Below are 26,674 nucleotides of genomic sequence, written 5' to 3'. Positions count from 1 at the left end.
TGTTTATTTATTTATTTAAAATAACATAATAATGCCGGGCATGGTGGCTCACGCCTATAATCCCAGCACTTTGGGAGGCCAAGGCAGGTAGATCACCTGAGGTCGGGGAGTTCTCTGATAAAAATACAAAATTGGCTGGGCATGGAGTCGCATGCCTGTAATCCCAGCTACTTGGGAGGCTGAGACAGGAGAGTTGCTTGAACCCAGGAGGTGGAGGTTGCAGTGAGTCGAAATTGAGCCATTGCACTCCAGTCTAGGCAAGAAGAGCAAAACCCTGTCTCAAAAAAAAGAAATTAAAATAACATAATAAAACCATTACATGTTAACGCAACATGTTTTTTTGAGATGGTGTCTTGCTCTGTTGCCCAGGCTGCAGTGCAGTGGCCTGATCTTGGCTCAAAGCAACCTGCACCTCTCAGGTGCAAGCAATTCTGCTTCAGTCTCTCAATTTTTGTATTTTTAGTAGAGATGGGTTTTCACCATGTTGGCCAGGATGGTCTCAAACTCCTGACCTCAAGTGATCCTCCCACCTCAGTCTCCCAAAGTGTTGGGATTACAGGAGTGAGCCACTGTGCTCAGCCAACACAACATATTTTTGATGAAAAAGAACTACATTTTTCCAAACCAAAAAGAAGGTGAAAACAGCAGTATTGTTTTGTATGTTTTGCAAATCTCTTCAATGTCTGGTTTAATATTCCAGTTTAATTCCCATATCTGCTTCTGCACTCAACCTGTTTCAACATCACATATCAGAAATGGTCAGGTGCAGCAGCTCACACCTATAATCCCAGTACTTTGGGATGTCAGGATGGGAGGATCACTTGAGGCCAGGAGTTGGAAGACCAGTCTGAGCAACATAGCGAGACATCCCCGCCACAGTCTCTACAGAAAACAAAATAAAAAAATCACATGTCACGTAGTATGGGAAGTAGAAAAGTTTGTTTTTTAAAGTTTCCTTTCTTGTTAAAGAATAAATCATAAGTGTGCTGATAACTCTTTGTTAAGCCCTCTCCTATGTAGCTGTTAGACATGCTCACAGGCACATAATACATTCTATGTCCTTGTACTTTAATCAAGATATCTGTGCTGCACGTGCTCCCAGACATGTCTCAGCTCGCCATTGCTTTTACCTGTTTAGAAAAGTTTTAAGTTGTTAGCCAATCAGGTTTTAGTTTAGATTGTGAGGTCTGGCTCCAGCCAACAGAGATCAGACACAGCAGTAAGGACGACCCCAACTGTGGAAGGGATAAATGTGTCTGTTTTCCTTTGTTCATTGTACTCTGGTGGCAAGATGGCTAGTGACAGTACCCTTCCTGCAGTCCAGAAAGCAAAAATTGCGTTGCCGAAAGATCCTTTGTCTCAGTGATAATTTTTCTTTGCAGCACCAAGCATCTATTTCCAACACATAGCCTCTGGAAAATCCCACTGTACACTCATGAAAGAAAAAATAACATCTTTGTTTTTTTTTTTGAGAGGAGTCTTGCTCCATTGCCCAGGCTGGAGAGCAGTGGTGAGATCTCAGCTCACTGCAAACTCTGCCTCCCAGGTTCAAGCAATTCTTCTGCCTCAGCCTCCTGAGTAGCTGGAATTACAGGCATACGCCACAACACCTAGCTAATTTTTTTATTTTTAGTAGAGGTTGGGTTTCACCATGTTGGCCAGGCTGGTCTCGAACTCCTGACCTCATGATCTACCCGCCTCGGCCTCCCAAAGTGCTGGGATTATAGGCGTAAGCCACTGTCCCCAGCTGACAAATAAAATCTTAATATTACTGTGAAGCTAGTATAGACTTTATGGATACTTTAAAAGGACTGCACTTTGGAAATCACAGAGTTAAACAATATTCACTTCTGCTAATGTTCAAGTATCATTGGCTTCATGCAGTAAAAATGTACTCCAATGAAGACTGGCCAGCTTCCCGTGGAGAGCTGGCTTTTTCCATCATGCTGTAAATTATACCATCTGGAATGTGTAGTTTCCAAGTTTACTAAGAGAGAGGAGGAGACAGCTAGTGAATCAGGTGGGATGCTTTTAAGGGTAGGTCCTGAGCCAGGCACATTGGTTCATGCCTATAACCTCAGCTATTCGGGAGGCTGAGGTGGGAGGACTGTTTGAGCCCAGGAGGTTGAGGCTGCAGTGAGTCATGATCACACCACTGCACTCCAGCCTGGGTGACAGAACAAGACTCAGACCCTTAAACAACAAAAAAAGAATAGGGTCTAGAGGTGGGGCATGTCTCTGCTGCCCATATTTATTGGTCAGACCTCTGTCACTAGACCTCAGTTTAACTGCAAAGGGCCTGGGAAATGTCATCTTCCTGTGTGTTCAGGAAGAGAATTGGGTGTGGTGAACACTTAACATCTGCTCCACCCCTGGGGTGATCATGGCGCTCACATGATCCTGTGACCGGAAGCCTTCACAGGGTCACTTCATGAACATTTCCCATGTTTCTGCAGCATATTCAAACAGCTGCCTTGTTAGTGACAGCAGTTATAACAGGTGACTTTGACTTTGAGCATCTGTCCTATTGAAATTAATTTTTCCATTTTAATTATAAAAGTCATACATGTTCACACCCACGAAGCATCGTTTCAATGATCAGAGGGATAAAAGAGAAAGGTAAACATTACACCCCGTAGGACCTCCCTGAACTGTGTCACCACTAGAGAGAAACATAGTGAATTCCTTCAAAAAGTTTTTTGCGTCTCTAAGCTTACATCTACATCTATTTTTTGGAATGCAGTTGGGATCATATTACGCATACCGTTCTATAAATTCGGAGGAGGGACTTGTAAGTAGAGACAAGATGGTGTGCAGAAGCAGATGGAAGGCAGAATAACTCCTCCGCATGAACTCAGGGCTCCCTCTGGCTGAAGGAAGAAAGAGAAGAGGGTGGCTGAGGATGTGGCCATAGAGCAATGACAGTCAGACCCAGCCTCCCAGCAGCATGCAGGAGAGGCAGCCAGACCCCCAGATGGATGGCCCAGTCTCCACAGGCAGATAGGATGTGGGCAGCCTCACAAAGATGCCTGGGTCCAGCACTTCAGAGGCTTTAGCAAGTTGCTGGGCCTAGAGTTGTGACGACCGGGCATGGTGGCCTTCTCAGTGGTCATCTGTGAGAACACATAACCGTGGACCAATTCCCCTCCTTCCCCCCGGCGTGGCATAACCCTGAACAGAGAGAAAGAAGAACAAACCTAGTACCGGGAGTGGAACGCTGCCTGTTTTTGTATAACCCACGAGTCAAGATTTTTTTTTTTCTTTCTTCCTTCCTTCTTTCCTTCCTCTCTCTCTTTTCTTTCTATCTTCTCTCTCTCTCTCTTTCTTTCTTTCCATGGGAGTCTTGCTCTGTCGCCCAGGCTGGAGTGCAGTGGCATGATCTTGACTCACTGCAACCCCTGCCTCCTGGGTTCAAGCAATTCTCCTGCCTTAGCCTCCTGAGGAGTTGTTGTTTTTCAGATGGAGTCTCGCTCTGTCGCCCAGTCTCACTCTGTTCATTTCACTGGAGTGCAGTGGCACGATCTCGGCTCGCTGCAACCTCTGCCTCCCAGGTTCAAGCAATTCTCCACCTCAGCCTCCTGAGTAGCTGGGATTACAGGCACCTGCCACCACGCCTGGCTAATTTTTTTTGTATTTTTAGTAGAGACGGGGTTTCACCATGTTGGTCAGGCTGGTCTCGAACTCCCAACCTCATGATCCACCAGCCTCGGCTTCCCAAAATGCTGGAATTACAGACATGAGCCATCATGCCCGGACTTTATTTATTTATTTATTTTTATTTAACCAACTAAGAAACACTCAAATTTTTACTGAAGTTTTTGCCTCCCTCTCTCTCTCCCTTTCCATCTCTTGCTCTCAGTCACTCCCTCTCCGTCTCTCCTTCTCTGTCTCTCACTCTCTCTTTCTCTTTTTCCAAGACATGATCTCCCTCTGTTGTTCAGGTTGGAGTGCAGCAACCTCCCGGGCTCACACAATCCTCCTGCCTCAGTCTCCCAAAAGGTGGGGACTAGAGGTGCGCATCACCACGCCCAGCTAATTTTAAAACTTTTTGTAGTGATAGGGTCTCCTGACGTTGCCCAGGCTGCGTCTCTAAGTCCTACCTTCCTGCCTTGGCCTCCCAAAGGGCCAGGATTACAGGCGTGAACCACCATGGAAAAAAAAATCAAACGGAGACTATTTTGCAACACATTAAAGTTATCTGAAATTCTAATTTCAGTGTGCAGACATGGAGTTTTATTGAAACATAGCCAGGTTCATCTGTTACATGGTGTCTGTGTCTGCTTTTGGGTTCCAACAGCAGAGTCGAGTTGTTGGAACAGAGATCGTAAGTGATGCTCTCGTCACTTTGCTCTGCTGCTCAGCACACTATGAATTGAAGTTTTGGGCCAGGAGCGGTGGCTCATGCCTGCAATCCCAGCACTTTGGGAGGCCGAAGCGGGCAGATCACCTGAGGTCAGAAGTTTGAGACCAGCCTGGCCAGCATGGTGAAATCCCCATCTCTACTAAAAATATAAAAATTAGCAGGGTGTGGTGGTTGGTACCTGTAATTCCAGCTGCTTGGGAGGCTGAGGCAGGAGAATCGCTTGAACCCAGGAGGCAGAGGTTGCAGTGAGCCGAGACCGCACCATTGCACTCCAGCCTGGGCAACAAGAGCGAAACTCCATCTCAAAAAAAAAAAAAAATTGCAGTTTTGCAGTTACGGCTTGACGGTTTTGTTGTTGTTGTTGTTGTTGTTGTTGTTGTTGTGTGAGATGGAGTCTTGTTCTGCTGCCCAGGCTGGAGTTCAGTGGCTCAATCTTAGTTTACTGCAACCTCCGCCTCCTGGGTTCAAGCGATTCTCCTGCCTCAGCTTCCCGAGTAGTTGGGATTACAGGTGCAAGCCAGTACGCCCAGCTAATTTTTGTATTTTTAGTAGAGACAGGGTTTTACTATGTTGGCTAGGCTGGCCTCAAACTCCTGACCTCATGTGATTCACCAGTTTCGGCCTCCCAAAATGCTGGGATTAATTACAGGTGTGAGCCACCACACCCGCCACAACTTGATAGTTTTGAGTGTCAACTGTATCATCACACAGTGATGATTTATTTTATTTTATTTTATCTTATTTTATTGTACTGTTTTTTTGAGACAGAGTCTTACTCTATCCCTCAGGCTGGAGTGCAGTGGTGCAATCTCAGCTCACTGCAGCCTCTGCCATCCAGGTTCAAGGGATTTTTGTGCCTCAGTCTCTGAGTAGCTGGGATTACAGGCATGTGCCACCATGTTCGGTTAATTTTTATATTTTTAGTAGAGACGTGGTTTCTCCATGTTGGCCAGACTGGTCTCGAATTCCTGACCTCAGGTGATCCGCCCACCTCGGCTTCCCAAAGCGCTGGGATAACAGGGGTGAGCCACTGCATCTGGCCTATTTTGTTCCATTACCAGTGCATACCTATCATGTGAAAAGAAGAAAGGAGGCAGGGCATGGTGGCTCACACCTGTAATCCCAACACTTTGGGAGGCCGAGGTGGACAGATCACCTGAGGTCAGGAGTTCGAGACCAGCCTGGCCAACATGGCGAAACCCCGTCTCTACTAAAAATGCAAAAAATTAGCTGGGTGTGGTGGTGGGCACCTGTAATCCCAGCTACTCAGGAGGCTAAGGTAGGAGATTTGCCTTAACTCAAGAGGCGGAGATTGTGGTGAGCTGAGATCATGCCATTGTACTCCAGCCTGGGTGACAAGAGCAAAACTCCATCTCAAAAAAAAAAAAGGGAGGGGTTGGTCATTATACTGGGCACCTGCCTTATGTTGGAGCCTAGAGGTCTTAGGGCTTTCCTGACTTTCCAAGGATGGGTCAGTGTGGCAAAGGGGTCCAAGTTAATGGGATGGGGGGAACAGAAAAGGATTAACTGGGCTGCTCGTTGGGCCTTAGTCAAATGTGCTCCCAGGTCTGGTCAGTTCCTTGGGGAAGCTCACTGGGAAGCTCCCAGTCAATAACATCTCTGTTCCTTTAGTCATGCCAGCAACTGAAGTAAGGACTGGATGGACTCTTGTCATCATCAGTGAGGACTGCAGAGCATATGACATCTAAGGACACAGCTGAAATCTCCATGCCACCCATCACTTTATCTTGGTTGCAGCAGGAATGAGGACCTTATAGGAAATCAGCTGACTCAGACAACCCCATGCAGAAGGTTTATCCCACTCTTCCCAACAACCACCAGTTCTGGAGCCTACAGCCCCCATATTTGTTCAAGACAGTCCACCTTTTCTTGTCCCTCTTTCCCCATTTCTACTGCTTTCCTTTCTTTCTTTTCTTTTTCCTTTTATTTTTTTGAGACAGAGTCTTGCTCTGTCGCTCAGGCTGGAGTGCCGTGGCACGATCTCATCTAACTGCAACCTCTGTCTCCTGGGTTCAAGTGATTCTCCTGCCTCAGCCTCCTGAGTAGCTGGGATTACAGGCATGTGCCACCATACCTGGCTAATTAAAATTTTTTTTTTTGTAGAAACGGGGTTCCACCATGTTGGCCTGGCTGGTCTCGAACTCCTGACCTCAAGTGATCTGCCCAACTTGGCCTCCCAAAGTGCTGGGACTATAGGCATGAGCCACCGTGCAGGGTCCCTTCTTATTTTCTTGCCTTTCCTCATCAGCCTGGATCCTGAGGCCCAGATCTACAACCTCCCTCTGGGTCATTATCTAGGGTGCCACACCCAGTGGCCCTATGTGTCCCTCCTGTATATGACATGCCTGGACACCAATCAGGGTCCACCTCAGGTCCACCTCATGTCCCATTCTCTCTCATACTTTTTCTTTCTTTTTTTTCTCTGTCTCATACTTTATTATCAGAAGAATGAAGTGCCAGGGAATAGACAGCAGGTGGCCTAGTACCTCATCACCCTGGGATATCCACAGATCAGCCTTCACTTAGGGGTTGAGCATGGGGTGATGAGGGTTCATTCATAGTCCACAAAGCAGAATCATATCCTAAAGTGGTGACTCAGCTTGGCCCCGATCAGGCCAGCAGCATCTGGGCTATGCAGTATTTGGTGGAACCAGTGATTTCTATGTCATGTGTCTGCTGCCAAGGGAATAAGGGGAGGGAGGAACAGGCGACGGCCTGAGGCCAGCTCTGCCTCCGCTCTATGTGCTGGCCCAGAATAGACCCTGCCGGGGTGATGCTCTTCCTCCGTCCCCAGGGTCTTCCGGCAAGAGGGAGAAATGAACAGGCCCTGGTTGGGGAGGGAGGCTGGCTCCAGTGCTCCTGACACCTGCTCCTCAGCTGAGAAAAGTAGACTTTTCTGTGAAATGAGAATATCATCAGCCTGGTTGCCAGGTTTAGATTTGCCAAGAATGGGAGGCTGAGGCCTTGTTCCATCTTGTCTGCACCCCCTCTCCTCTGTTCTAGGCCTTTGGATCACTGCTGAGGAAGGCTTCACAAACCCACCCCCAGAAATAACTGAGCTTGGCCAGCCATGGTGGCTTATGCCTGTAATCACAGCACTTTAGAGGCTGAGGCAGGACTGCTTGAACCCAGGAGTTCAAGAGCCTGGGCAACACAGCAAGACCCTGTCCTTACATTTAAAAATTTTAAAAATATATAATATGAAAGTGGGTGGGAGCACGTGCAAAAAAAATATATATATAATATATATTAATTATTTATTATGTTGTTATATATATATTTATATATATAAACCAGACCCTTGCCCAATCCTCCCTCCCATTATTTCCTTGGCAACAGACACATGACCAAAAAAAGAAAAAAAAAAGTAATCCCAGCACTTTGAAAGGCTGAGGTGGGTGGATCGCTTGAGGTCAGGAGTTCGAGACCAGCCTGACCAACATGGTGAAACTCCATCTCTATTAAAAATACAAAATTAGCCGGACTTGGTGGTACATGCCTGTAATCCCAGCTACTCAGGAGGCTGAGGCAGGAGAATTGCTTGAACTTGAGAGGCAGAGATTGCAGTGAGCCGAGACTGTGCCATTGCACCCCAGACTGGGCAACAAGAGTGAAACTGTCTCAAAAAAAAGAAAGAGAGAGAGAGACAGGGAGGGAGGGAATGAAGGAGGAGAGAGAAAGAAAGGAAAGAAAAAGAAAGAATTGAGCTGGGTGTAAGCCACTGTCTTCAACCTTTGCAACACTGCAGGCCCCATGACAGAAGTTCTGAGCTGGGACTGTAGACACAATGTATCTTGTCTTATCACTGTAGTAAGGTGACGAGTAGGAGGACTTGGGACTTGATGTATTTGGGGCCTCCCTGGGTTGGCCACAGCTCTTTCTAGCTTATTCCTCTTGTAGGCCTCTGAAGTTGCTAACCCAGTGCCAGACTCTGGCCTACGGTGAGGAAGCCATCCTGTGTGCTGGCACCCACCCTGGCTGTTCCAGTTTGTACCTTGGGAGTCAGTTTTCTGATCCCCGATGTTAAGTCCCAGCTGGAATCTGAGGACAGGTCTGCTCAGTTGGGTTCTCCGGAGCCTGGTGAAGATATCAGGTCTAATGGGGGCTGTAACCTTGAACTCCGTTTTTTCGGGGCTGTCAATGACAGGAGGGGCATAGGTTGTCATTGGGTGAAGTTGCCCAAGATGGTTGCCTAGAAGGAGTTTGCTGGGTTGGATCCTGGGGTCCAGGCCATGGATGGAAGCTGCAGACAGTGGAACTTGAGAAGCCAATGCTGGAGAGGTGGGAGGCTCTGGAGGGAGGAGGGAGGGGTGCTCCAGAAGTGGTGATGGGTTGGAAAAATCCATAGGAATCCCTGGGGTATCCACATTAAGTGTCATCTCCTGACATGGGCAAGTGGTGGGTGGCATTCAGACCCAGCTTCTCTGGACCCCTCCCTGACTTTAGTTCACCCTGCAAGTATGGCTGAGGCCTCGCCTGTGGCCAGGTGGTCTCAGCTGGACCATGAGGGCTGTGTGCTTCGCAGGCCCCAAGAACAGTGACAGAATCCACTCAGGATATGCTGGAGGTGATAAGGTGATAACTGGGCTCACAGAAAAAGGGATGAGGGCCTTCCTGGACTGGGAAGGCTCAGTCATCTCCTGGTGGGTATCTCCAAGGAGTGGAGCAGACAACAGGAGCCCCAAAGACCCAAATTATTTGTGTTCAATCCCCAGCCTTCGCATGAACCCTGCTCCCTCCACCACTAGGTTCCTAGTAAGCCCTGAGCATCTGCGCCAGGCCCTGGCATACAGTAGGTAATCAGGACATATTTCAAGATAAAGGAATGACCTCTGCCTCCTCACTGGGTTCTAACGGCCTGCACCCAGGCTGGAGCGCAATGGCGCGATCTCGGCTCACCGCAATCTCCGCTTCCTGGGTTCAGGCAATTCTCCTGCCTCAGCCTCCTGAGTAGCTGGGATTACAGGCACGCGCCACTGTGCCCAGCTAATTTTTTGTATTAGTAGAGACGGGGTTTCGCCATGTTGACCAGGATGGTCTCGATCTCTTGACCTCGTGATCCACCCGCCTCGGCCTCCCAAAGTGCTGGGATTACAGGCTTGAGCCACCGCGCCCGGCCAGGGCAGAGATTCTTAAAGCTTAGTCCCACCAGAGCCACCTGAAGGGTCTATTAAACCTCTAGCAGCTGAGCCCTACCCCAGGAGTTTCTGATTCATTATGTCTGGGCAGAGCCAGACTCATATCCTCCCAAGTTCCTAAGTTAGGCTGATGCTGTTGGTGTAGGTGCCATGTTTTGGAGAATGAACACGCTTAGACACACCTGAAACAGACTCGTGTCCACTGCTGGTATCTGCCTCTGATGTGCCTGGGGCTTTCTGAGCTCACTCTATAAGTTGGTCAGAAGTGCCAGGAATTAACCCTTCCCCAGCAACCCTCCAAGGGACTGACAGGGTGTTGCTGTATATCTACTCTGCTTCCTTGGGTGGAACTTCTCTGAGATGTGCATTCTGCACTGCAGTCCAGAGTTCCCCACCCACACCCCGGGGAGACCAGGCATCCCCGGTGGAACCCTGCTTATGACCTATGTTATACCAGCTGTCTTCCCTCCCTATATCTTTGTACCCTTGTTCTTTGTATCCTCTTTTATTTACTTATTTATTTTTGAGGCAGGGTCTTGCTCTGTTGCCCAGACTGAGTGTAGTGGCACGCTCACAGCTTACTGCAGCCTTGACCTCCCTGGCTCAAGCAATCCTCCCACCTCAGCCTCCCTAGTAGCTGGGACTACAGGTGCATGCCACTATGCCCACCTAATTTTTTTTTTTTTTGGAGATAGAGTCTTGCTCTGTTGCCTAGGCTGGAGTGCAGTGGTGCCATCTCGGCTCACTGCAACCTCTGCCTCCCAGCTTCAAGTGATTCTCCTGCCTCAGCCTCCCAAGTAGCTGGGATTACAGGTGCATACCACAATGCCTGGCTAATTTTTGTATTTTTAGTAGAAACAGGGTTTCACCATGTTGGCCAGGTGGATCTCAAACTCCTGACCTCAAGTGATCCGCCCACCTCAGCGTCCCAAAGTGGTGGGTTTACGGGCATGAGCCACTGCACTGAGAAACCACAGGTTTGTGCCATTTTTCTGAGCCTTCGTTCATTCTTCTGGTGAAGTGGAGAGAAATCCACCAACATTCTCATTGACTTGCAGTAACAGTACAATGAGTATGAGCATTGCAGAGCAGGGGACTCACTGGGGCTCTGGGACTATGGAGGAGAAAACTCTTTTTTTTTTTTTTTTTTGACAGAGTTTCGCTTTGTCAGCCAGGCTGGAGTGCAATGGTGTGATCTCGGTTCACCGCAATCTCTGCCTCCTAGGTTCAAGTGATTCTCCTGCCTCAACCTTTCAAGTAGCTGTGATTATAGGTGCCCACCACCACATCTGGCTAATTTTTGTATTTTTAGTAGAGACGGTGGTTTTACCACATTGGCCAGGCTAGTCTCCAACCCTAATCTCAAGTGATCTGCCAGGCTTGGCCTCCCAAAGTGTTGGGATTACAGGAGGGAGGCACTGCGCCCGGCCTCATTACATTTTTTATTGGGAAAACTTACATAACACAAAATTCACCATTTTTACCATGTTAAAGGGTACAGTCCAATGGTTTTTGTATATTCATGATGTTATGCAACCAATACCACTACCTAATTAGAAAACATTTGACATTTTAGTTGTTGCAACTGAAGAGGTATGGTGCTACTGACACCTAGTGGGCAGAGACCAGAAGTGCCGTTAAACATCTCACCACAAAGAATTACCTGGGCTCAGGCAGGGTTGGTGATAATCCCAACACTTTGGGAGGCAGAGGTGGGAGGATCAATTGAGCCCAAGAGTTCGAGACCAGCCTGGGCAACAAAGTGTGACTCCATCTTTTCAAAAAATACAAAAAATTAGCCTGGCGTGAGCCTGTGGTCCCAGCTACTTGGGAAGCTGAGCTGGGAGGATTGCTTGAGCCTGGGAAGGGGAGGTTGCAGTGAGCCATGATTGCACCACTGTACTCCAGCCTGGGCAACAGAGCAAGACCCTGTCTCAAAAAAAAGAAAAATAAATAAATAAAGGAATTCTCTGGACCAAAATGTTAACAGCAGAGGTTGAGAAGCCTTGCTCTACACAATGAAAACACCATCAACCACACCAACAGTAATTCAGCGGTATTATCCTGACTTGTTCCAAGAATAGCGTTTTAGCAATTTTATTTTAGTCCAGGAGGCAAGCAAGGTTCACAAATTGAATTTGGTTATGTCTCTCTAGTGTTTTTGTGTTTTGTTTGTTTTTTGAGATGAAGTTTTGCTCTTGTTGCCCAGGCTAGAGTGCAGTGGCATGATTGTAGCTCACTACAACCTCTGCCTCCCAGCTTCAAGCGATTCTCCAGCCTCAGCCTCACAAGTAGCTGGGATTACAGGCAAGTGCCATCATGCCAGGCTAATTTTGTATTTTTTTTTTTTTTTTTTGAGACAGAGTCTTACACTGTCACCTAGGCTGTAGTACAGTGGCAAGATCTTGGCTCACTACAATCTCCACCTCCTGAGTTCAAGCAATTCTCCTGCCTCAGCCTCCCAAGTAGCTGTGACTACAGGTGTGTGCCACCATGTCCAGCTAATTTTTTTGTATTTTTAGTAGAGATGGGGTTTCTTTATGTTGGCCAGGATGATCTTGATCCCTTGACCTTTTGATCCAACTGCTTTGGCCTCCCAATGTGCTGGGATTACAGGCGTGAGCCATGGCACCCGGCCTATTTTTTTTTTTTAAAGTAGAGACTGAGTTTCTCCATGTTGGTCAGGCTGGTCTCAAACTCCTGACCTCAGGTGATCCACCCACCTTGGCCTCCCAAAGTGCTGGGATTACAGGCGTGAGCCACGACGCCCAGCCTCTAGTGTCTTTTAATATAGAAAAGTATCCTCTGCCCCACACTCAGCCTGTTTGTTTTTTCATGTCATTGATTTTAGAAGTTCAGGCCAGGCCAGTTTTCTAGTATCATATTCTGGATTTACCTGATTGCTTCTTCAAGATTAGATTCATAGTCAACATTTTTGGCAAGAATACTACATTGGTGATTTTTGCATCACATCAGGAGGCCCATAATATAAGATTGCCGTGCTATTTACAATGTTGAAACTGGAAGATAACATAGTTAAGAAGACAGAATCAGGTGCAGCCTTCCTTACCCCTTCTCCTCCAAGTATGGTGTACAGGCAGCTGCTGCAGTTTGTCTACTCTTTCTGAAAAGTAGCAAGCTGGGAAGTAGCAAGGTAGCAAGGTAGTGCATGTCTGTAGTCTCAGCTACTCAGGAGGCTGAGGCAGGAAGATTACTTGAGCCAGGGAGTTCAAGTCTGCTGGGTTATGCATGTCAGCCTGGGCTATGCAGTGAGATTATCTCAAAAAAAAAAAAAAAAAGTAAAAAACTGTGAAAAAGTCAGGGTAGCTTTAGGCAGATAACACTCAGCCAGAAGGAAGTCTTCAGAGCCTCCTCTCTTCTCTCATTTTTTTTTTTGAGATGGAGTTTCGTTCTTGTTGCTTAGGCTGGAGTGCAATGGCGCAATCTCAGCTCACCACAACCTCTGCCTCCCGGGTTCAAGTGATTCTCCTGCCTCAGTCTCCCGAGTAGCTGCAAGTACAGGCATGCATCACCATGCCTGGCTAATTTTGTATTTTTAGTAGAGACGGGGTTTCTCCATGTTGGTCAGGCTGGTCTCAAACTCCTGACCTCAGGTGATCCGCCCACCTCGGCTTCCAAAAGTGCTGGGATTACAAGCGTGAGCCACCGCACCTGGCCTTTTTTTTTTTTTTTTGAGATGGTGTCTTCCTCTGTCGCCCAGGCTGGAGTGCAGTCGTGCAATCTTGGCTCACCGCAACCTCTGCCTCCTGGGTTGAAGTGATTCTCCTGCCTCAGCCTCCCAAGTAGCTGGGACTACAGACGTGCTGCACCACTGTACTGGCTAATTATTTTGTATTTTTAGTAGAGACAGGGTTTCACCCTGTTGGCCTGACTGGTCTTGAACGCTTGACCTCAAGCCATCCACCCGCCTTGGCCTCCCAAAGTGCTGGGATTACAGGCATGAGCCACCGCGCCTGGCCCTCTGTTCTCTTTATTACAGCAGTAAGAGGCCTCACCTTCAAAGATGGTTCCCTTTGCCAACACCAGGAGTAGGCTCGAGCCCGGGTTGCTGGGAGGACATGGGAAGACTCCTGGGACTTCTTCAGCTGTTACTTTGTTCCCAGGGAGAAAAAAAACGAGGACAGAAGTGAGTGGAATCCCTCGAGACTGGAACCAGGAAGCTAAGGGTGTGGGACAATGGGGGTTGGGGGCTGTGCTGCTGGAAACTGCAGGGCCCAATAGAAGTCCTGTCGTGAACAACTCTGCAAAAGCAACACTGAAGTTACTCCCTATCTTTCTCCTCTTTAGGAAGTAACTTCCTCCTCCCTCCACCTTTAAGAACCCCGCCTACACAGACCGTCTCCTCCAGGAAACCTAGCAGTACTGCAAGAGGAAGGAACTCTTCACTTCTGGACTCATGGCACTTCAGCCTGGAACCACCATAAAGGCAGAAATGTTATCCAGTTACCCTGGAAGCAGGAAACCGAAAACCTGCATAGCATTTATTGGAGCTAGACATGTAAACATCATTTAAAAGTTCTGGTTTTGGCTAGGCGCGGTGGCTCATGCCTGTAATCCCAGCACTTTGGGAGGCTAAGGCAGGAGGATGGCTTGAAATCAGGAGTTGGAGACCAACCTGGCCAACATGGTGAAACCCTGTCTCTACTAAAAATACAAAAATTAGCCAGGTGTGATGGCAGATGCCTGTAGTCCCAGCTACTCAGGAGGCTGAGGCAGGAGAATTGCTTGAACCCAGGAGACGAAGGTTGCAGTGAGCTGAGATCGCGCCACTGTACTCTAGCCTGGGTGACAGAGCAAGACTCCGTCTCAAAAAAAAAAATTGTTCTGTTTTTTGGCTTTTCTTTAAAAAAAATCTGAAGCTCTGGCAAACCTGGGCCTACATCTCTGCCTGCCATCAATGGTTCCCCCTTCATACCAAATTCACACTCTTCAAACTGTTATCAAAACACCACAGGTTCGGTCTAGGTCCTGCTGCTCACCACACAGAAAGCCAATCACTGAGATAATTATTGCCAAGGAAGAAGGCTTTAATTGGGTGCTGCGGGCAAGTAGATGGGAGATCAGTCTCAAATCCATCTCCCTGATGGACTAAAGTTAGGTGTTTATATAGCAGGGAAGAAAAGTAACTGTGTGTGGGAAAATGAATGCAAGAGGTAAGGAAGCAAGCAGATGACTGAGGGGCCTTGACTATTGTCTGGATGGGATGATCTGGTGTGTTTCAGTTCCTTGCTACTTTTTGAGAGGTCTAGGGGTCTTTTCCTGAGAGCGGAACTCAGAAAAAATAAATGTAAGTTAAGTTTTAAGATTAGAAGGGTTGATTTCTATGTTTATCCAAAAAAGCTGTCTATGGGACTATTGGGTTGGTTTCAAAACTTCCCCAATATTGAGTCAGAGTGCAGTCATTGCTGATGTTGAAATACAGACCTAATCTTCTGTTTCTGAAAAAACGTATAGGTCAGGAGTTTGAGACCAGCCTGGCCAATATGGTGAAACCCTGTCTCCACTAAAAATGCAATAATTAGCTGGGTGTGGTGATGCACGCCTGTGAGCCCAGCTACTTAGGGGGCTGAGGCAGGAGAATCGCTTGAACCCAGGAGCGGTTGCAGTGAGCTGAGATTACACAACTACAGACCAATCTGGGTGACAGAGCCAGACTTCAGAAAAAGGAAGGAAGGAAGGAAGGAAGGAGGGAGGGAGGAAGGGAGGGTAGGAAGGAAGGAAGGAAAATATGACAATGAAAGAGAGGCCAAGGGGCCATGTGCTTCAGGGAAGATGAGAAATGGCATAATTTTTTTTGTGTGTGTGTAAGTGTAATTGGAGAAATACTCTTACATATTTATTATTCAAACAAAGTGGATCTATGCTGAAAAATAGAACTCCAGTTGTCATTATTTCCAAGAATAGTGACCAGGGGCTCATTACAGGATCAGACTCCTCAGTATGACTCTCAGCTCTACTGCCTGCAAGCTATGTGACCTCAGACAAGACTGTGACAATATCCAGATGACTCTATAGTCTAAACTTCTCTGGACTGCTCACATATAGCCCAACTGCTATCTTAGCAACAAAATACCCTGCACACGTGGCTTTCACGGCTGTGCTAAGGACAAAATGAAATCCCATACCCCAAATTATTCCTTCTGGGATGAAAATGTGCCCAAAGTCAATACTCATCCAAGCCAAAAGCCAAATCTGGCTCCCATGGGTAGGTTTTTGGCCCTGACTTTGGCAGGTGGTGCTGGCCCATGTAACCCACAAGGCCACAGCAGGGGGAAGGCACTGGAGGCCAGGACTTCCGTGAGAGTCACAGGCTGACCTTGGGATGCTCATGGCCTGGAAGAGCTCAGCTAAGGTTAAGGGAGGACCATCAGGCCCTACCCAGATCAGATTAACTCACTATTAGTTCTCCAGCCACAGCCTTCAGCAGTAGGTGCCAGCAGGATTTTCAAAAATAGGACCAGGGAATCTGGGGACAAAGGTAACTCTCTACTGCAGGATGTTGAGGGAGGAGAAAAGGAAAAAATCAGTTGGGCAGACAGCTAAGGCTATTCTTTGGTAAAATTCTTTTGACAGATCCAAGCTGCAGGCACAGATAGAACAGCCTGGGGAAAAAATCAAGCTTCAGTTGCACAGATAAGGGAGCGAGGCCCAGCATAGAGGCCTTTGTCTTTATGTAATCAGCAGGCTCCTGGGAAAAAAGTTTCCTCCCCTTTGCAGGCATGTAAATGGTAGACTCTGTGGGAACTTGCACAGGGAGGGAGATGGGAGGACTTACCTAAAACATATTTGCAATTACAGAGACAAGAGAAGCTACATGTGCTTTCCTAAAAGCATGCCCATAGCTGCACAGTTAAAGAGAGTTACACAGATAGAGGAAGTTACACAAACAGCTACAAAGATGAGGGAAGTTTCTTTCTTTTTTTTTTTTGGAGATGGAATTTTGCTCCTGTTGCCCAGTCAAGTGATTCTCCTGCCTCAGCCTCCTGAGTAGCTGGGATTACAGGTACCCACCACCACGCCCAGCTAATTTTTGTATTTTTAGCAGAGACAGGGTTTCACCATGTTGGCCAGGCCGAGCCACCATGCCCAGCTGGGAAATTTCTTATAAAAGCTTTTATATTTGGTTGGATGCAGTGGCTCACACCTGTAATCCCAGCATGTTGGGAGGCCAAGGCAGGTGGATCACCTGAGGTCAGGAGTTCGAGAGCAGCCTGCTAAAACACACACACACACAAAATTAGCCGGGCATGGTGGTGGGCGCCTGTAATCTAAGCTACTCGGGAGGCTGAGGCAGGAGAATTGCTGGAACCCGGGAGGTGGAGGTTTCAGTGAGCCAAGATCACGTCATTGCACTCCAGCCTGGGAAACAACAGTCAGACTCCATCTCAAAGAACAAGCTGGGCACAGTGGCTCATGCTTCTAAGAGGCCGAGGCAGGTGGATCACAAGGTCAGGAGTTCAAGACCAATATGATGAAACCCTGTCTCTACTAAAAATACAACAATTAGCCGGGCATGGTGGCATATGCCTGTAATCCCAGCTACTTGGGAGGCTGAGGCAGGAGAATGGCTTGAACCTGGTAGGCAGAGGTTGCAGTGAGCCAAGATCATGCCACTGCACTCCACCCTGGGCAACAGAGTGAGACTGTCTTAAAAAAAAAAAAAAAAAAAAAGCTGGCTGGGCGTGATGGCTCACGCCTGTAATCCCAGCACTTTAGTAGGCCAAGGCAGGCAGATCACAAAGTCAAGAGATCAAGACCATCCTGGCCAACATGGTGAAACCCCATCTCTAAAAAAAAAATACAAAAATTGGCTGGGCATGGTGGCGCGCGCCTGTGGTCCCAATTGCTCTGGAAGCTGAGGCAGGAGAATCACTTGAACCCAGGAGGCAGAGGTTGCAGTGAGCTGGGATCATGCCACTGCACTCCAGCCTGGCAATAGAGTGAGACTCCATCCCAAAAAAAAAAAAAAAAAAAAAAGGCCGGGTGCAGTGGCTCATGCCTATAATCCCAGCACTTTGGGAGGCCGAGGTGGGTGGATCATAAGGTCAAGAGATCAAGACCATCCTGGCCAACATGGTGAAACCCCGTCCCTATTTAAAAAAAATTAAAAAATAAAAGCTTTTGTATTCAACTGAGAAAACAGCAACGAACTCAGGTCCACTCTCTGCCGTAGAGAGCTTTCTTCTGTTGCTTATTAAACTTTTGCTCCAACCTCACCCTTGGGGTCCACACTCCTTAATTTTCTTGGTTGTGAGACAAAGAGCTCAGACAACCACCTCACACAACAAGACTGCTTCATGACCCTAGACTGTTTCAATATGAGTGAGGAAGGAGAAGGTCTCAGAGACTACTAGAATTCAGCTTGGGTCTATAAAGGAAAGAAACCTTAGAAAGAAGCATTCACTACAAAAAAATATAGATAAGAGATGTAAAGAAACTGAGGATATCATTTGGGAATATGTTTGGCTGCAAGTATGAGAAAACCCAATGGAGACTTAAATAAGCATTTGTCTTATGCAGCAAGATATCAGGAAGTGGGCAGACCAACGCTGGCACAATACAACCTCATTACAATGCCATCAAGGCATGGTCTACTTTTCTTGTTCACCATCCTTATCAAGTTAGTCTATTCTCATGGTTGTAGCCTCATGGTCACAAGTTGGCTGCCATAGCTCCAAACATTGTATTTACATTCCAGAAAGGAAATAGAAGAAAAAGAAGCATAAAGAGGAGGCACCTCTGCCAAAGGCCTCAGTATAAGTCTCATGAGTCACAGATGTACCCCAGGAACACCAAACTTTCAGGGAATTTGAGGAAGTTAGTATGTTTAGGCTCTGCCCCGAAGAAAAGAAGGCTTATTTTTGGAGGAAGGGAAAATGAGTACTTGGAGGTAGTGGAAAGGCAACCAACTGTGTCTGCCTTACTAAGTGCTTATAAACTCAAATATTAGATTAAATCTCCTCTGAAACCAGCCTGACTTCTGGATTTTTCAGTTATCTGAGCCAATAAATTATTATTACTATTATTTTTTAGGATGGAGTTTTGCTCTCATGACTCAGGCTAGAGTGCAGTGGTGCAATCTCGACTGACTGCAACCTCTACCTCCTGGGTTCAAGTGATTCTCCTGCCTCAGCCTCCTCAGTAGCTGGGATTACAGGCCCACACCACCAGGCCTGGCTAATTTCGCGTTTTTCAGTAGAGGCAAGGGTTTCACCATTTTGGCCAGCCTGGTCTCAAACTCTTGACCTCAGTTAATCTGCCCACCTACCCCTCTCAAAGTGTTGGGATTACAGGCGTGAACCATCGCGCCTGGCCTAATTACTTTTATAGTTTAAGACAATTTGAATCATGGTTTCAGTTTATTGCAACTGATGTCCTCTCACTGGCACTCTGTTTTCCCAACAATTTTCTCCCTTGAATACAGGACTAACCACAGTCTTTGAGTGCTCCAGAGGGGCTTCTCTTTAAATTCACAGGTAGGAAACAGCATAGCCTCATAGTGCCCCTAATGGACAAAATAAGGAGCACCCTTTTTTGGGGATGGAGTGCTTTAATGTACCCCATAGAATACAGAGAGGTCATTTATTGTTAGACACTCCATTATTTTTTGAATGACTAACAAAGGAAAAGAAAAAATGTTTTCATTAAGACATAACATCCAGTAAAATATACAAGTCTTTTTTTTTTCAAGATGGAGTCTTGCTCTGTCATCCAGGCTGGAGTGCAATGGGATGACCTCAGCTCACTGCAACCTCTGCCTCCCGGGTTCAAGCGATTCTCCTGCCTTAGCCTCTTGAGTAGCTCAGACTACAGGCGCACATCACCATATCTGGCTATGTTTTCCTTTTTTCCTTCCTTCCTTCCTTCCTTCCCTCCCTCCCTCCCTCCTTCCTTCCTTCCTTCCTTGCATTTGACAGAATCTCGCTCTGTCACCCAGGCTGGAGTGCAACGGCGCAATCTCAGGTCACTGCAACCTCCACCTCCTGGGTTCAAGTGATTCTCTTGCCTCAGCCTCCTGAGTAGCTGGTATTATAGGCACACACCACCATGCCTGGGTAATTTATTTATATTTGTAGAGACGGGGTTTCACCATATTGGCCAGGCTGGCCTCAAATTCCTGACCTCAGGTGATCCTCCCACTTTGGCCTCCCAAAGTGCTGGGATTACAGGTGTGAGCCACCCACCTGACAAAATACACAAGTCTTAAATGTGCTGTTTAATGAAATTTTACATATGTATATACCTGTGCAACCACCACTCAGATCAAGATAAAAAACCTTTCCAACACCTCACAGGTTTTCCTCATTTCCCCCCTCAGTCAATAATTCCTACCCTCCCAGAGTTAACTGCTGTTGTGAGTTTTATCACCATTTATTATAATTTTGCTTGGTCTGAATGTCATAGGGCTGGAATCATACCATCCTAACTCTCTCTTCAGCAGCGCACTTCTTTCATTCAACCTCATGTCTATGTGATTCATTCATGTTGTAGTGTGTAGCAGCAGTTCATTCTTTTTTCCTTGCTGTGTAATTGCCAATTATATAAATACACTGTTTTGTTTGTTTGTATTTTTTTGAGATGGAGTCTCACCTCATGCTATTGCCCAGGCTGGAGTCCAGTGGTGCGATCTCAGCTCACTGTGACCTTCACCTCCTAGATTCAAGTGGTTCTCCTGCCTCAGCCTCCCGCATAGCTGGGACTACAGGTGTGCGCCACCGTGCCCAGCTAATTTTTTTATTTTTAGTAGAGACGGGGTTTCATCATGTTGGCCAGGCTGGTGTCGAACTCCTGAACTCATGATCCACCTGGCTTGGCCTCCCAAAGTACTGAGATTACAGGCGTGAGCCACTGTGCCCAGCCTTTTTTTTTTTTTTTTTGAGATAGGGTCTCATTCTGTCACCCAAGCTGGAGTGCAGTGGTGCAATCTTGGCTCACTGCAACTTCTGCTTCCTGGGTTCAAGTGATCCTCCCACCTCAGCCTCTTTAGAAGTTGGGACTACAGGCTTGTGCCACCACACCTGGCTATTTTAAAATTTTTTGTAGAGATGGGGGTCTCCCTATGTTACTCACCTCAGCTTCCCAAAGTGCTGGGATTGCAATGGCGTGATCTTTGCTCACCGAAACCTCCTCTTCCCGGGTTCAAGTCTTAGCCTCCCGAGTAGCTGGGATTACAGGCATGCACCACCACACCCGGCTAATTTTTGTATTTTTAGTAGTGATGGAGTTTCTCTATGTTGGTCAGGCTGGTCTTGAACTGCTGACCTCATGATCTGCCTGCCCTTTGGCCTCCCAAAGTGCTGGGATAACAGGCATGAGCCACCGTGCCCGGCCTATCTTTTTTATTTTATTCTAACCCTCAAAGGATTGGATAATTCCAGAAACAACTTCACAAGCACACCTAGAAATAATATTTAACCAGATATCTGTGCATCCCTGGCCCAATCAGGTTGACACATAAAATTAACCATCAGAGATCCCCTCCAGCTCAGGGCTCAATACGCCAGCCTGAGAGAACCCCCATCTGTCCTTCTCCCCTCCCTGAATGACTGAGGAGACCGTGCCTCTCCAGGCAACCTCTGCCTTAGAAAATTCTACAGATGATTCACAGGAAACTCATGGCTGTGCTCTCTGGGGCAGGGGCAATGGGCTGGGTGGGGGGTTTCTAAATCAACCCCAATTGACAGAGCCATGGGTGCTTGCAGTTCTTCTCCCCTGCGCCTCCCACTCCCCTCCCTTAGACAAAGTGGGAAAAAGGCGCTTGGAGAGGAGTACACTGAAGGAGGAAAAAGAAGAGAAGGCAGAGGGTTCGAGCACCCCTCTCTGTTCTCATGTGGTCTCTGGCACGTGCACGCATACTCTCCCCTTTCTCTTTTCTGCACAGAGTCCCTATGTTCAGGCCCCCAGCCTCACTGAGGAGGCTCTGCCTCCCCGCAGGTCTCCCAAATCCTCCTCCTAGAACATGCCACATATTTCTGAAGGTCCTTTTGCCAACAAGCATTGTCCTGGGGCTATGAGGCTGGTTCCTTACCAGTAAAATCACCCACATAGTGAAACTTTTTTTTTAATTAACAAAAACTTTTTTTTTTTTTGGCTGGGTACAGTGGCTCAAGTCTGTAATCTCAGCACTTTGGGAGGCCGAAGTGGGCAGATTATGAGGTCAAGAATTTGAGACCAGCCTAGCCAGAATGGTGAAATCCCGTCTCTACTAAAAATACAAAAAATTAGCCAAGCATGGTGGCACGTGCCTGTAATCCCAGCTACTTGGGAGGCTGAGGCAGGAGAACAAGAGAAGTGCTTGAACCCAGGAGGCAGAGGTTGCAGTAAGCCAAGACTGCACCACTGCATTCCAGCCTGGGCAACAGAACAAGATTCCATCTCAAAAAAAGAAAAAATATATATACATATACACACACACACACACATACACACGCACATGTATATGTATATTTAAAATAGAGACCAGGTTTCGCCAAGTTGCCCAGGCTGGCCTCAAACGCCTAGGCTCAGGTGGTCTGCCCGCCTCAACTTCCCAAAGTGCTGGTATTATAGGCATGAGCCACCACTTCCACGGCTCACTGCCGCTTCAACCTCCTGGGCTGAAGCTATCCTCCTCCCTGTCTCCTGAGTAGCTGGAACTACAGGTGTGCACCACCACATTCAGCTAATTTTAATTTTTTTTTTTTTGAGACGGAGTTTTGCTCATGTTGCCCGGGCTGGAGTGCAATTGTGAGATCTCGGCTTACCATACCTCTGCTTCCCAGGTTCAAGTGATTCTCCCACCTCAGCCTCCTGGGTAGCTGGTATTACAGGCAAGCACCACCATACCTGGCTAATTTTTGTTGTTGTTGATTTTAAAGTAGAGACGGGGTTTCTCCATGTTGGTCAGGCTAGTCTTGAACTCTGACCTCAGGTGATCCACCCACCTTGACCTCCCAAAGTGCTGGGATTACAGGCATGAGCCACCATGCCCAGCCATCCTTTATCTTCTTTTCTTTTTGAGGCAGGATCTTGCTCTGTCGCCCAGGCTGGAGTGCGGTGATGCAATCATAGCTCACTGCAACCTTGAACCACTGTGCTCAAACCATCCTCTCACCTCAGCCTCTATTACAGGCATGCACCACTACACCCAGCTATTTGATTGATTGATTGAGTGAGTGAGTGACTTTGAGATGGAGTTTCACTCTTGTTGCCCAGCCTGGAGTGCAGTGGCGCCATCTCAGCTCACTGCAACCTCTGCCTCCCAGGTTCAAGCAATTCTCTTGCCTCAGCCTCCCGAGTAGCTGGGTCTACACGCACGTGCCACCATGCCCGGCTAATTTTAGTATTTTTAGTAGAGATAGGGTTTCTTCATGTTGGCCAGGGTGGTCTTGATCTCGTGATCTGCCCACCTCGGCCTCCCAAAGTGCTGAGATTACAGGCGTGAGCCACTGCGCCCAGCCTATTTTTTTTTATTTTTTGTAGCAGCAGGGTCTCGCCATGATACCCAGGCTGATCTTAAATCCCTGGCCTCCCAAAATGCTGAGATTACAGATGTGAGCCACCATATCTAGTCCTTTCATCTTTTTTCCACTGCCTTGTGCCAACCCAGTTTGTGCACTGGGGCCTCAAAGCTGATTCAACCTACATCCCTTTCCCAGATGGACACGTGTGTGATAAACAGTCTTGAGACGTTGAGGTGAGCGAAGGGAGAGGAAGCGGGGTCCTGTATGTCCTGCCATCTCCACAAAAGGGCAGTCCTCACCCCAGCTTTGTGCTGATGAGACCAGGTGTAGGCAGTCCTGACGACACAGGGCGGAAGGGAGCAGCCATTAGTGCTAATGAGGCAGGCGGCCTGAAAGCTTTTTACTCTGCAGTGGCTTGCCCACCCAGGGAACAGTTCGTTCTGTTTCCTTGGCTTCCAGGAACCCCAGGCAGAAAGGGGTTTGGGGACAGGAGCAGGAGTGGGGGTTTTTGGAGAAGCCTGGAGGGAGAAAAGGAGGGGAGGACCAGAAATACATTCGGGAGGGCCTGGGATTGGTTAGGTGGGCTTTTCCCCTCCTCATTCCCTCCAAAGAAACCCAGGTTCTGGTTCTGCACTCTACCCCTGCCCAACAGTGGCCACTGGCCCGTCACCCTCTCCCATGCCCTTGACCTGAATTCTTGGAAGCACGGGAAACAACATGCCACGTAGGGGCTGAGTAAGCATCTCTGGGGCCACAAATTAAATTAAGCTTTCAGGGCCGCCTGCCTTGTTATTACTAATGGCTCCACTCTGGCTCAGCTCCTAGGTCCCTGTCCTGTGGAAATTTGGGGGCCCTGGGCACACTCTCTTGCTCCCAAATTTTAATTGGCTCCTGGAAATCTCACCCCAAATTGGAGATGGGCACCTCTTTTGTAGAACAAAAGGCTCAGGTCCGGGGAGTAAGGGGCTGAACTGTGCCCCCACCCTCCAGGAAGGGCCCCTTGCAGCCTGGCTGCGGGGATCAGTCACGTGTGGCCCTTCATTAGGCCCTGCCATATAAGCCGAGGGCACAGGGTGGCTGGGAACTCTCTAGGGAAGAATCCAGGAGACAGAGGTGAGTTCTCAGGTTGGGCAGGGACTCCTCCTCTCTGCGGGGCCTCTATCTGGGCACCTAGAGGGGATTCCAAGGATGAGGAGGGACTAAGTGGTACGTCTTCCTGCTGAGCCAGGCCATGCTGACTGCAGTGATGCTGAGCTGTGCCCTGCTGCTGGCACTGCCTGCCATGCAGGGAGCCCAAATGGGCTTGGCCCCCCTGGAGGGCATCAGAAGGCCTGACCAGGCCCTGTTCCCAGAGCTCCCAGGTCAGTGTGGGCAAGGGTGGGACTGGGCGGGGCCTGAATACCCTCTGGACACAAACTGTCTCCCTGGCCTAAGCCCTCTTTCTCCCTTCCCAAACCCTCCCCTGGGAGGTGGGTGCTTTGTGCATGGGGGTTCCTGCCCTAACATCCTCTGCCCCAGGCCTGGGCCTACAGGCCCCACTGAAGAAGACAACAGCCGAACAGGCAGAAGAGGATCTGCTGCAGGAGGCTGAGGCCTTGGCAGAGGTAACTGCTCAGGGAAAAGGGCGAGGTGGCAGTACTTGGGAGGGGGCATTGGGTATTAGCTCCTCTCCCCAGTTCCAAGTTCCCTCACCAGCGGTGACACTACAGATCACCTCTCCCCACGTTCCACTGCCATCCTGCATAGGTTGGGACAGGTAAGGTCCCTGGACCTGTCTTCTGAGGCCTGTGCCCACATTCCTGGTTCCCCACCTCTGCAGGTACAAGACCTGCAGGACCGCGAGCCCCGCTCCCCACGCCGCTGCGTAAAGCTGCAGGAGTCCTGCCTGGGACAGCAGGTGCCTTGTTGTGACCCGTGTGCCACATGCTACTGCCGCTTCTTCAACGCCTTCTGCTACTGTCGCAAGCTGACTACTGCCACGAACTCCTGCAGCCGTGCCTAGCTGGCCAACTTCAGGGTCGGAGCTAGGGTAGGGGCAAAGAAATTCGAATAAAGGATGGGACCAACCCCAACGCTGTGATTATTTCAAACGTGGCGGTCGAAGGAGGGAGGTTTCATGGAGGGGGTGGGAGTGTCACCAAGCCAAGAAACCACACATACTCTTAGCCCAGCGCCTGGGCTACCCCATCATAGGAGGCACATACATGGGCACTTTTAGGGATCCTGGTGACCCTGGGAAAAGCAGAGAAGAACCGCACTCCAGCTTTTGAGAATTTTGTATAGCAAGTGCAGGGAAAGCAGGACGCAGGGTGGCACAGGGGCTACCACTCTGGGCTAGTGACTAAGCCTTAGGCTCCAGGGCTGCTTGCTGCTACTTCTACGCAAAGCCTGACCCTCATCTTGCTACCAGAGGGAAGGCCGGGACTGTGAGTTGTTCAGGTCCTTAGCGTTTTGAACAAAGAACTGAACAAAACCCAGAAAGTAACAAAGAAATGACACACAGGAAGGAAGCAGAAAGCAGGGAACTGTTAAAGCGAAAAAGCACTTCGCAGGGTGGGAGTGGGCCTGACCAAGAGGCTCAAGGGGCCTGATTACAACATTTTCTGTTTTTTCCTTCCTTCCTTTCCTTTTCTTTCCTCTTTTTCTTTCTTTCCTTCCTTCCCTCCCTTCTTTTTTTCACGGAGTTTCACTCTGTTCTCACCCAGGCTAGAGTGCAGTGGCTCAATCTCGGCTCACTGCAACCTCTGCCTCCTGGGTTGAAGTAATTCTCCTGCCTCAGCCTCCTGAGTAGCTGGGACTACAGGCGAGTCCTACCAAGCCCAGCTTTTTGTATTTTTAGTAGAGATGAGGTTTCACCGTGTTAGCAAGGATAGTCTCGATCTCCTGACCTCGTGATCTGCCCGCCTCGGCCTCCCAAAGTGCTGGGATTAGGGTGGAACGTGAACCACCGAGCCCGGCCAATTTTCTGGGTTTTAAGTACTCCTTTTGCGGCCCCTATTGGCTATCCCTGATCTGGATGAAGGGTTTGGTCCGTGGCTAATTAACTCATTTATGCCTGAGGTTGCAATTTTTTATTTTTGCAATCAGACCTTGGCGATGACCTTGAGCAGTAGGACATAAATAACTCCCACATGCTTAGGATGTTCCAATAATGGAACACTAGGCATAAATGGGGCTGAGGTGAATTAGCGCCCTATACCGATGAAGGGATGGCCCGTGCTTGAACCGCGGCCAATCCAAGGCACTCTCCTTTCCATCTAAGACATGGTGGAAGGGGGAGGGTTGTAGAGACAGTGGCCTTTGATCCTTTGTTCTCCGGACATGGGGAGATGGGGTTTTTCTTTTTGGTTTAGCTTTAGCGAGTCCACCTTAATTGGCCTCGGGTTCCCTGCCCCCAGACCTTGATGTTTTTTGTTTTATGAAGTCAGCACAAATTGGCGTCAAAATCCCTGCCCCCAGACCTTGATGTTTTCCCTTGATTCAGCTTCAGAATTCAGCACGTTTTGGCCTCAAGTTCCCCCCCTCGAGATCCTATTCTCCCGCCTCAATCAGACCTTAGTTTCCCTCTGCGGAGGTGGCTGGCCCAGCAGTCTGGAAACTTTCCAAGCTTGAGAAGGGCTCACTCACTTCTTTACCCCGCCCGCTCCTGCAGCGCCAGGTGCAGCAAACCCGGGAAAGCCAGAGAGAGA

At 48.4% G+C, this 26,674-nt stretch overlaps 1 protein-coding gene and 1 long non-coding RNA gene across 2 annotated transcripts; one reads left to right on the top strand and one right to left on the bottom strand.

The window, feature by feature from the left end:
• On the bottom strand, nucleotides 1–26,674 carry LOC105727985 (uncharacterized). Its single transcript, XR_001109898.2, has 4 exons — nucleotides 26,540–26,674; nucleotides 13,539–13,634; nucleotides 2,765–2,870; nucleotides 1–882 (listed from the first exon to the last, which is right to left on the bottom strand). It is a non-coding gene; the product is annotated as an uncharacterized LOC105727985 (long non-coding RNA).
• AGRP (agouti related neuropeptide) lies at nucleotides 24,197–25,052 on the top strand. Its single transcript, XM_012468215.2, has 3 exons — nucleotides 24,197–24,346; nucleotides 24,504–24,589; nucleotides 24,805–25,052. The coding sequence occupies exons 1-3, from the start codon at nucleotides 24,217–24,219 to the stop codon at nucleotides 24,985–24,987; spliced, it is 399 nt and encodes a 132-aa protein (XP_012323638.1). The 5' UTR covers nucleotides 24,197–24,216; the 3' UTR covers nucleotides 24,988–25,052.

This window comes from Aotus nancymaae, unplaced genomic scaffold, assembly GCF_030222135.1.
Source record: "Aotus nancymaae isolate 86718 unplaced genomic scaffold, 86718_ANA_hifiasm-v0.15.2.pri h1tg000030l, whole genome shotgun sequence".
NCBI classification, from domain to species: domain Eukaryota; kingdom Metazoa; phylum Chordata; class Mammalia; order Primates; family Aotidae; genus Aotus; species Aotus nancymaae.
The sequence above is the reverse complement of the archived record's forward strand: the minus strand, read 5'-3'. Positions and strand labels throughout refer to the sequence as shown.

Coding starts and splice junctions, on each gene's coding strand:
- AGRP (XM_012468215.2), top strand. CDS start 24,217: ATGCTGACTGCAGTGATGCTGAGCTGTGCCCTGCTGCTGGCACTGCCT. Junction 24,347..24,503: donor CCTGTTCCCAGAGCTCCCAG/GTCAGTGTGGGC, acceptor CCTCTGCCCCAG/GCCTGGGCCTACAGGCCCCA. Junction 24,590..24,804: donor AGGCTGAGGCCTTGGCAGAG/GTAACTGCTCAG, acceptor CCACCTCTGCAG/GTACAAGACCTGCAGGACCG.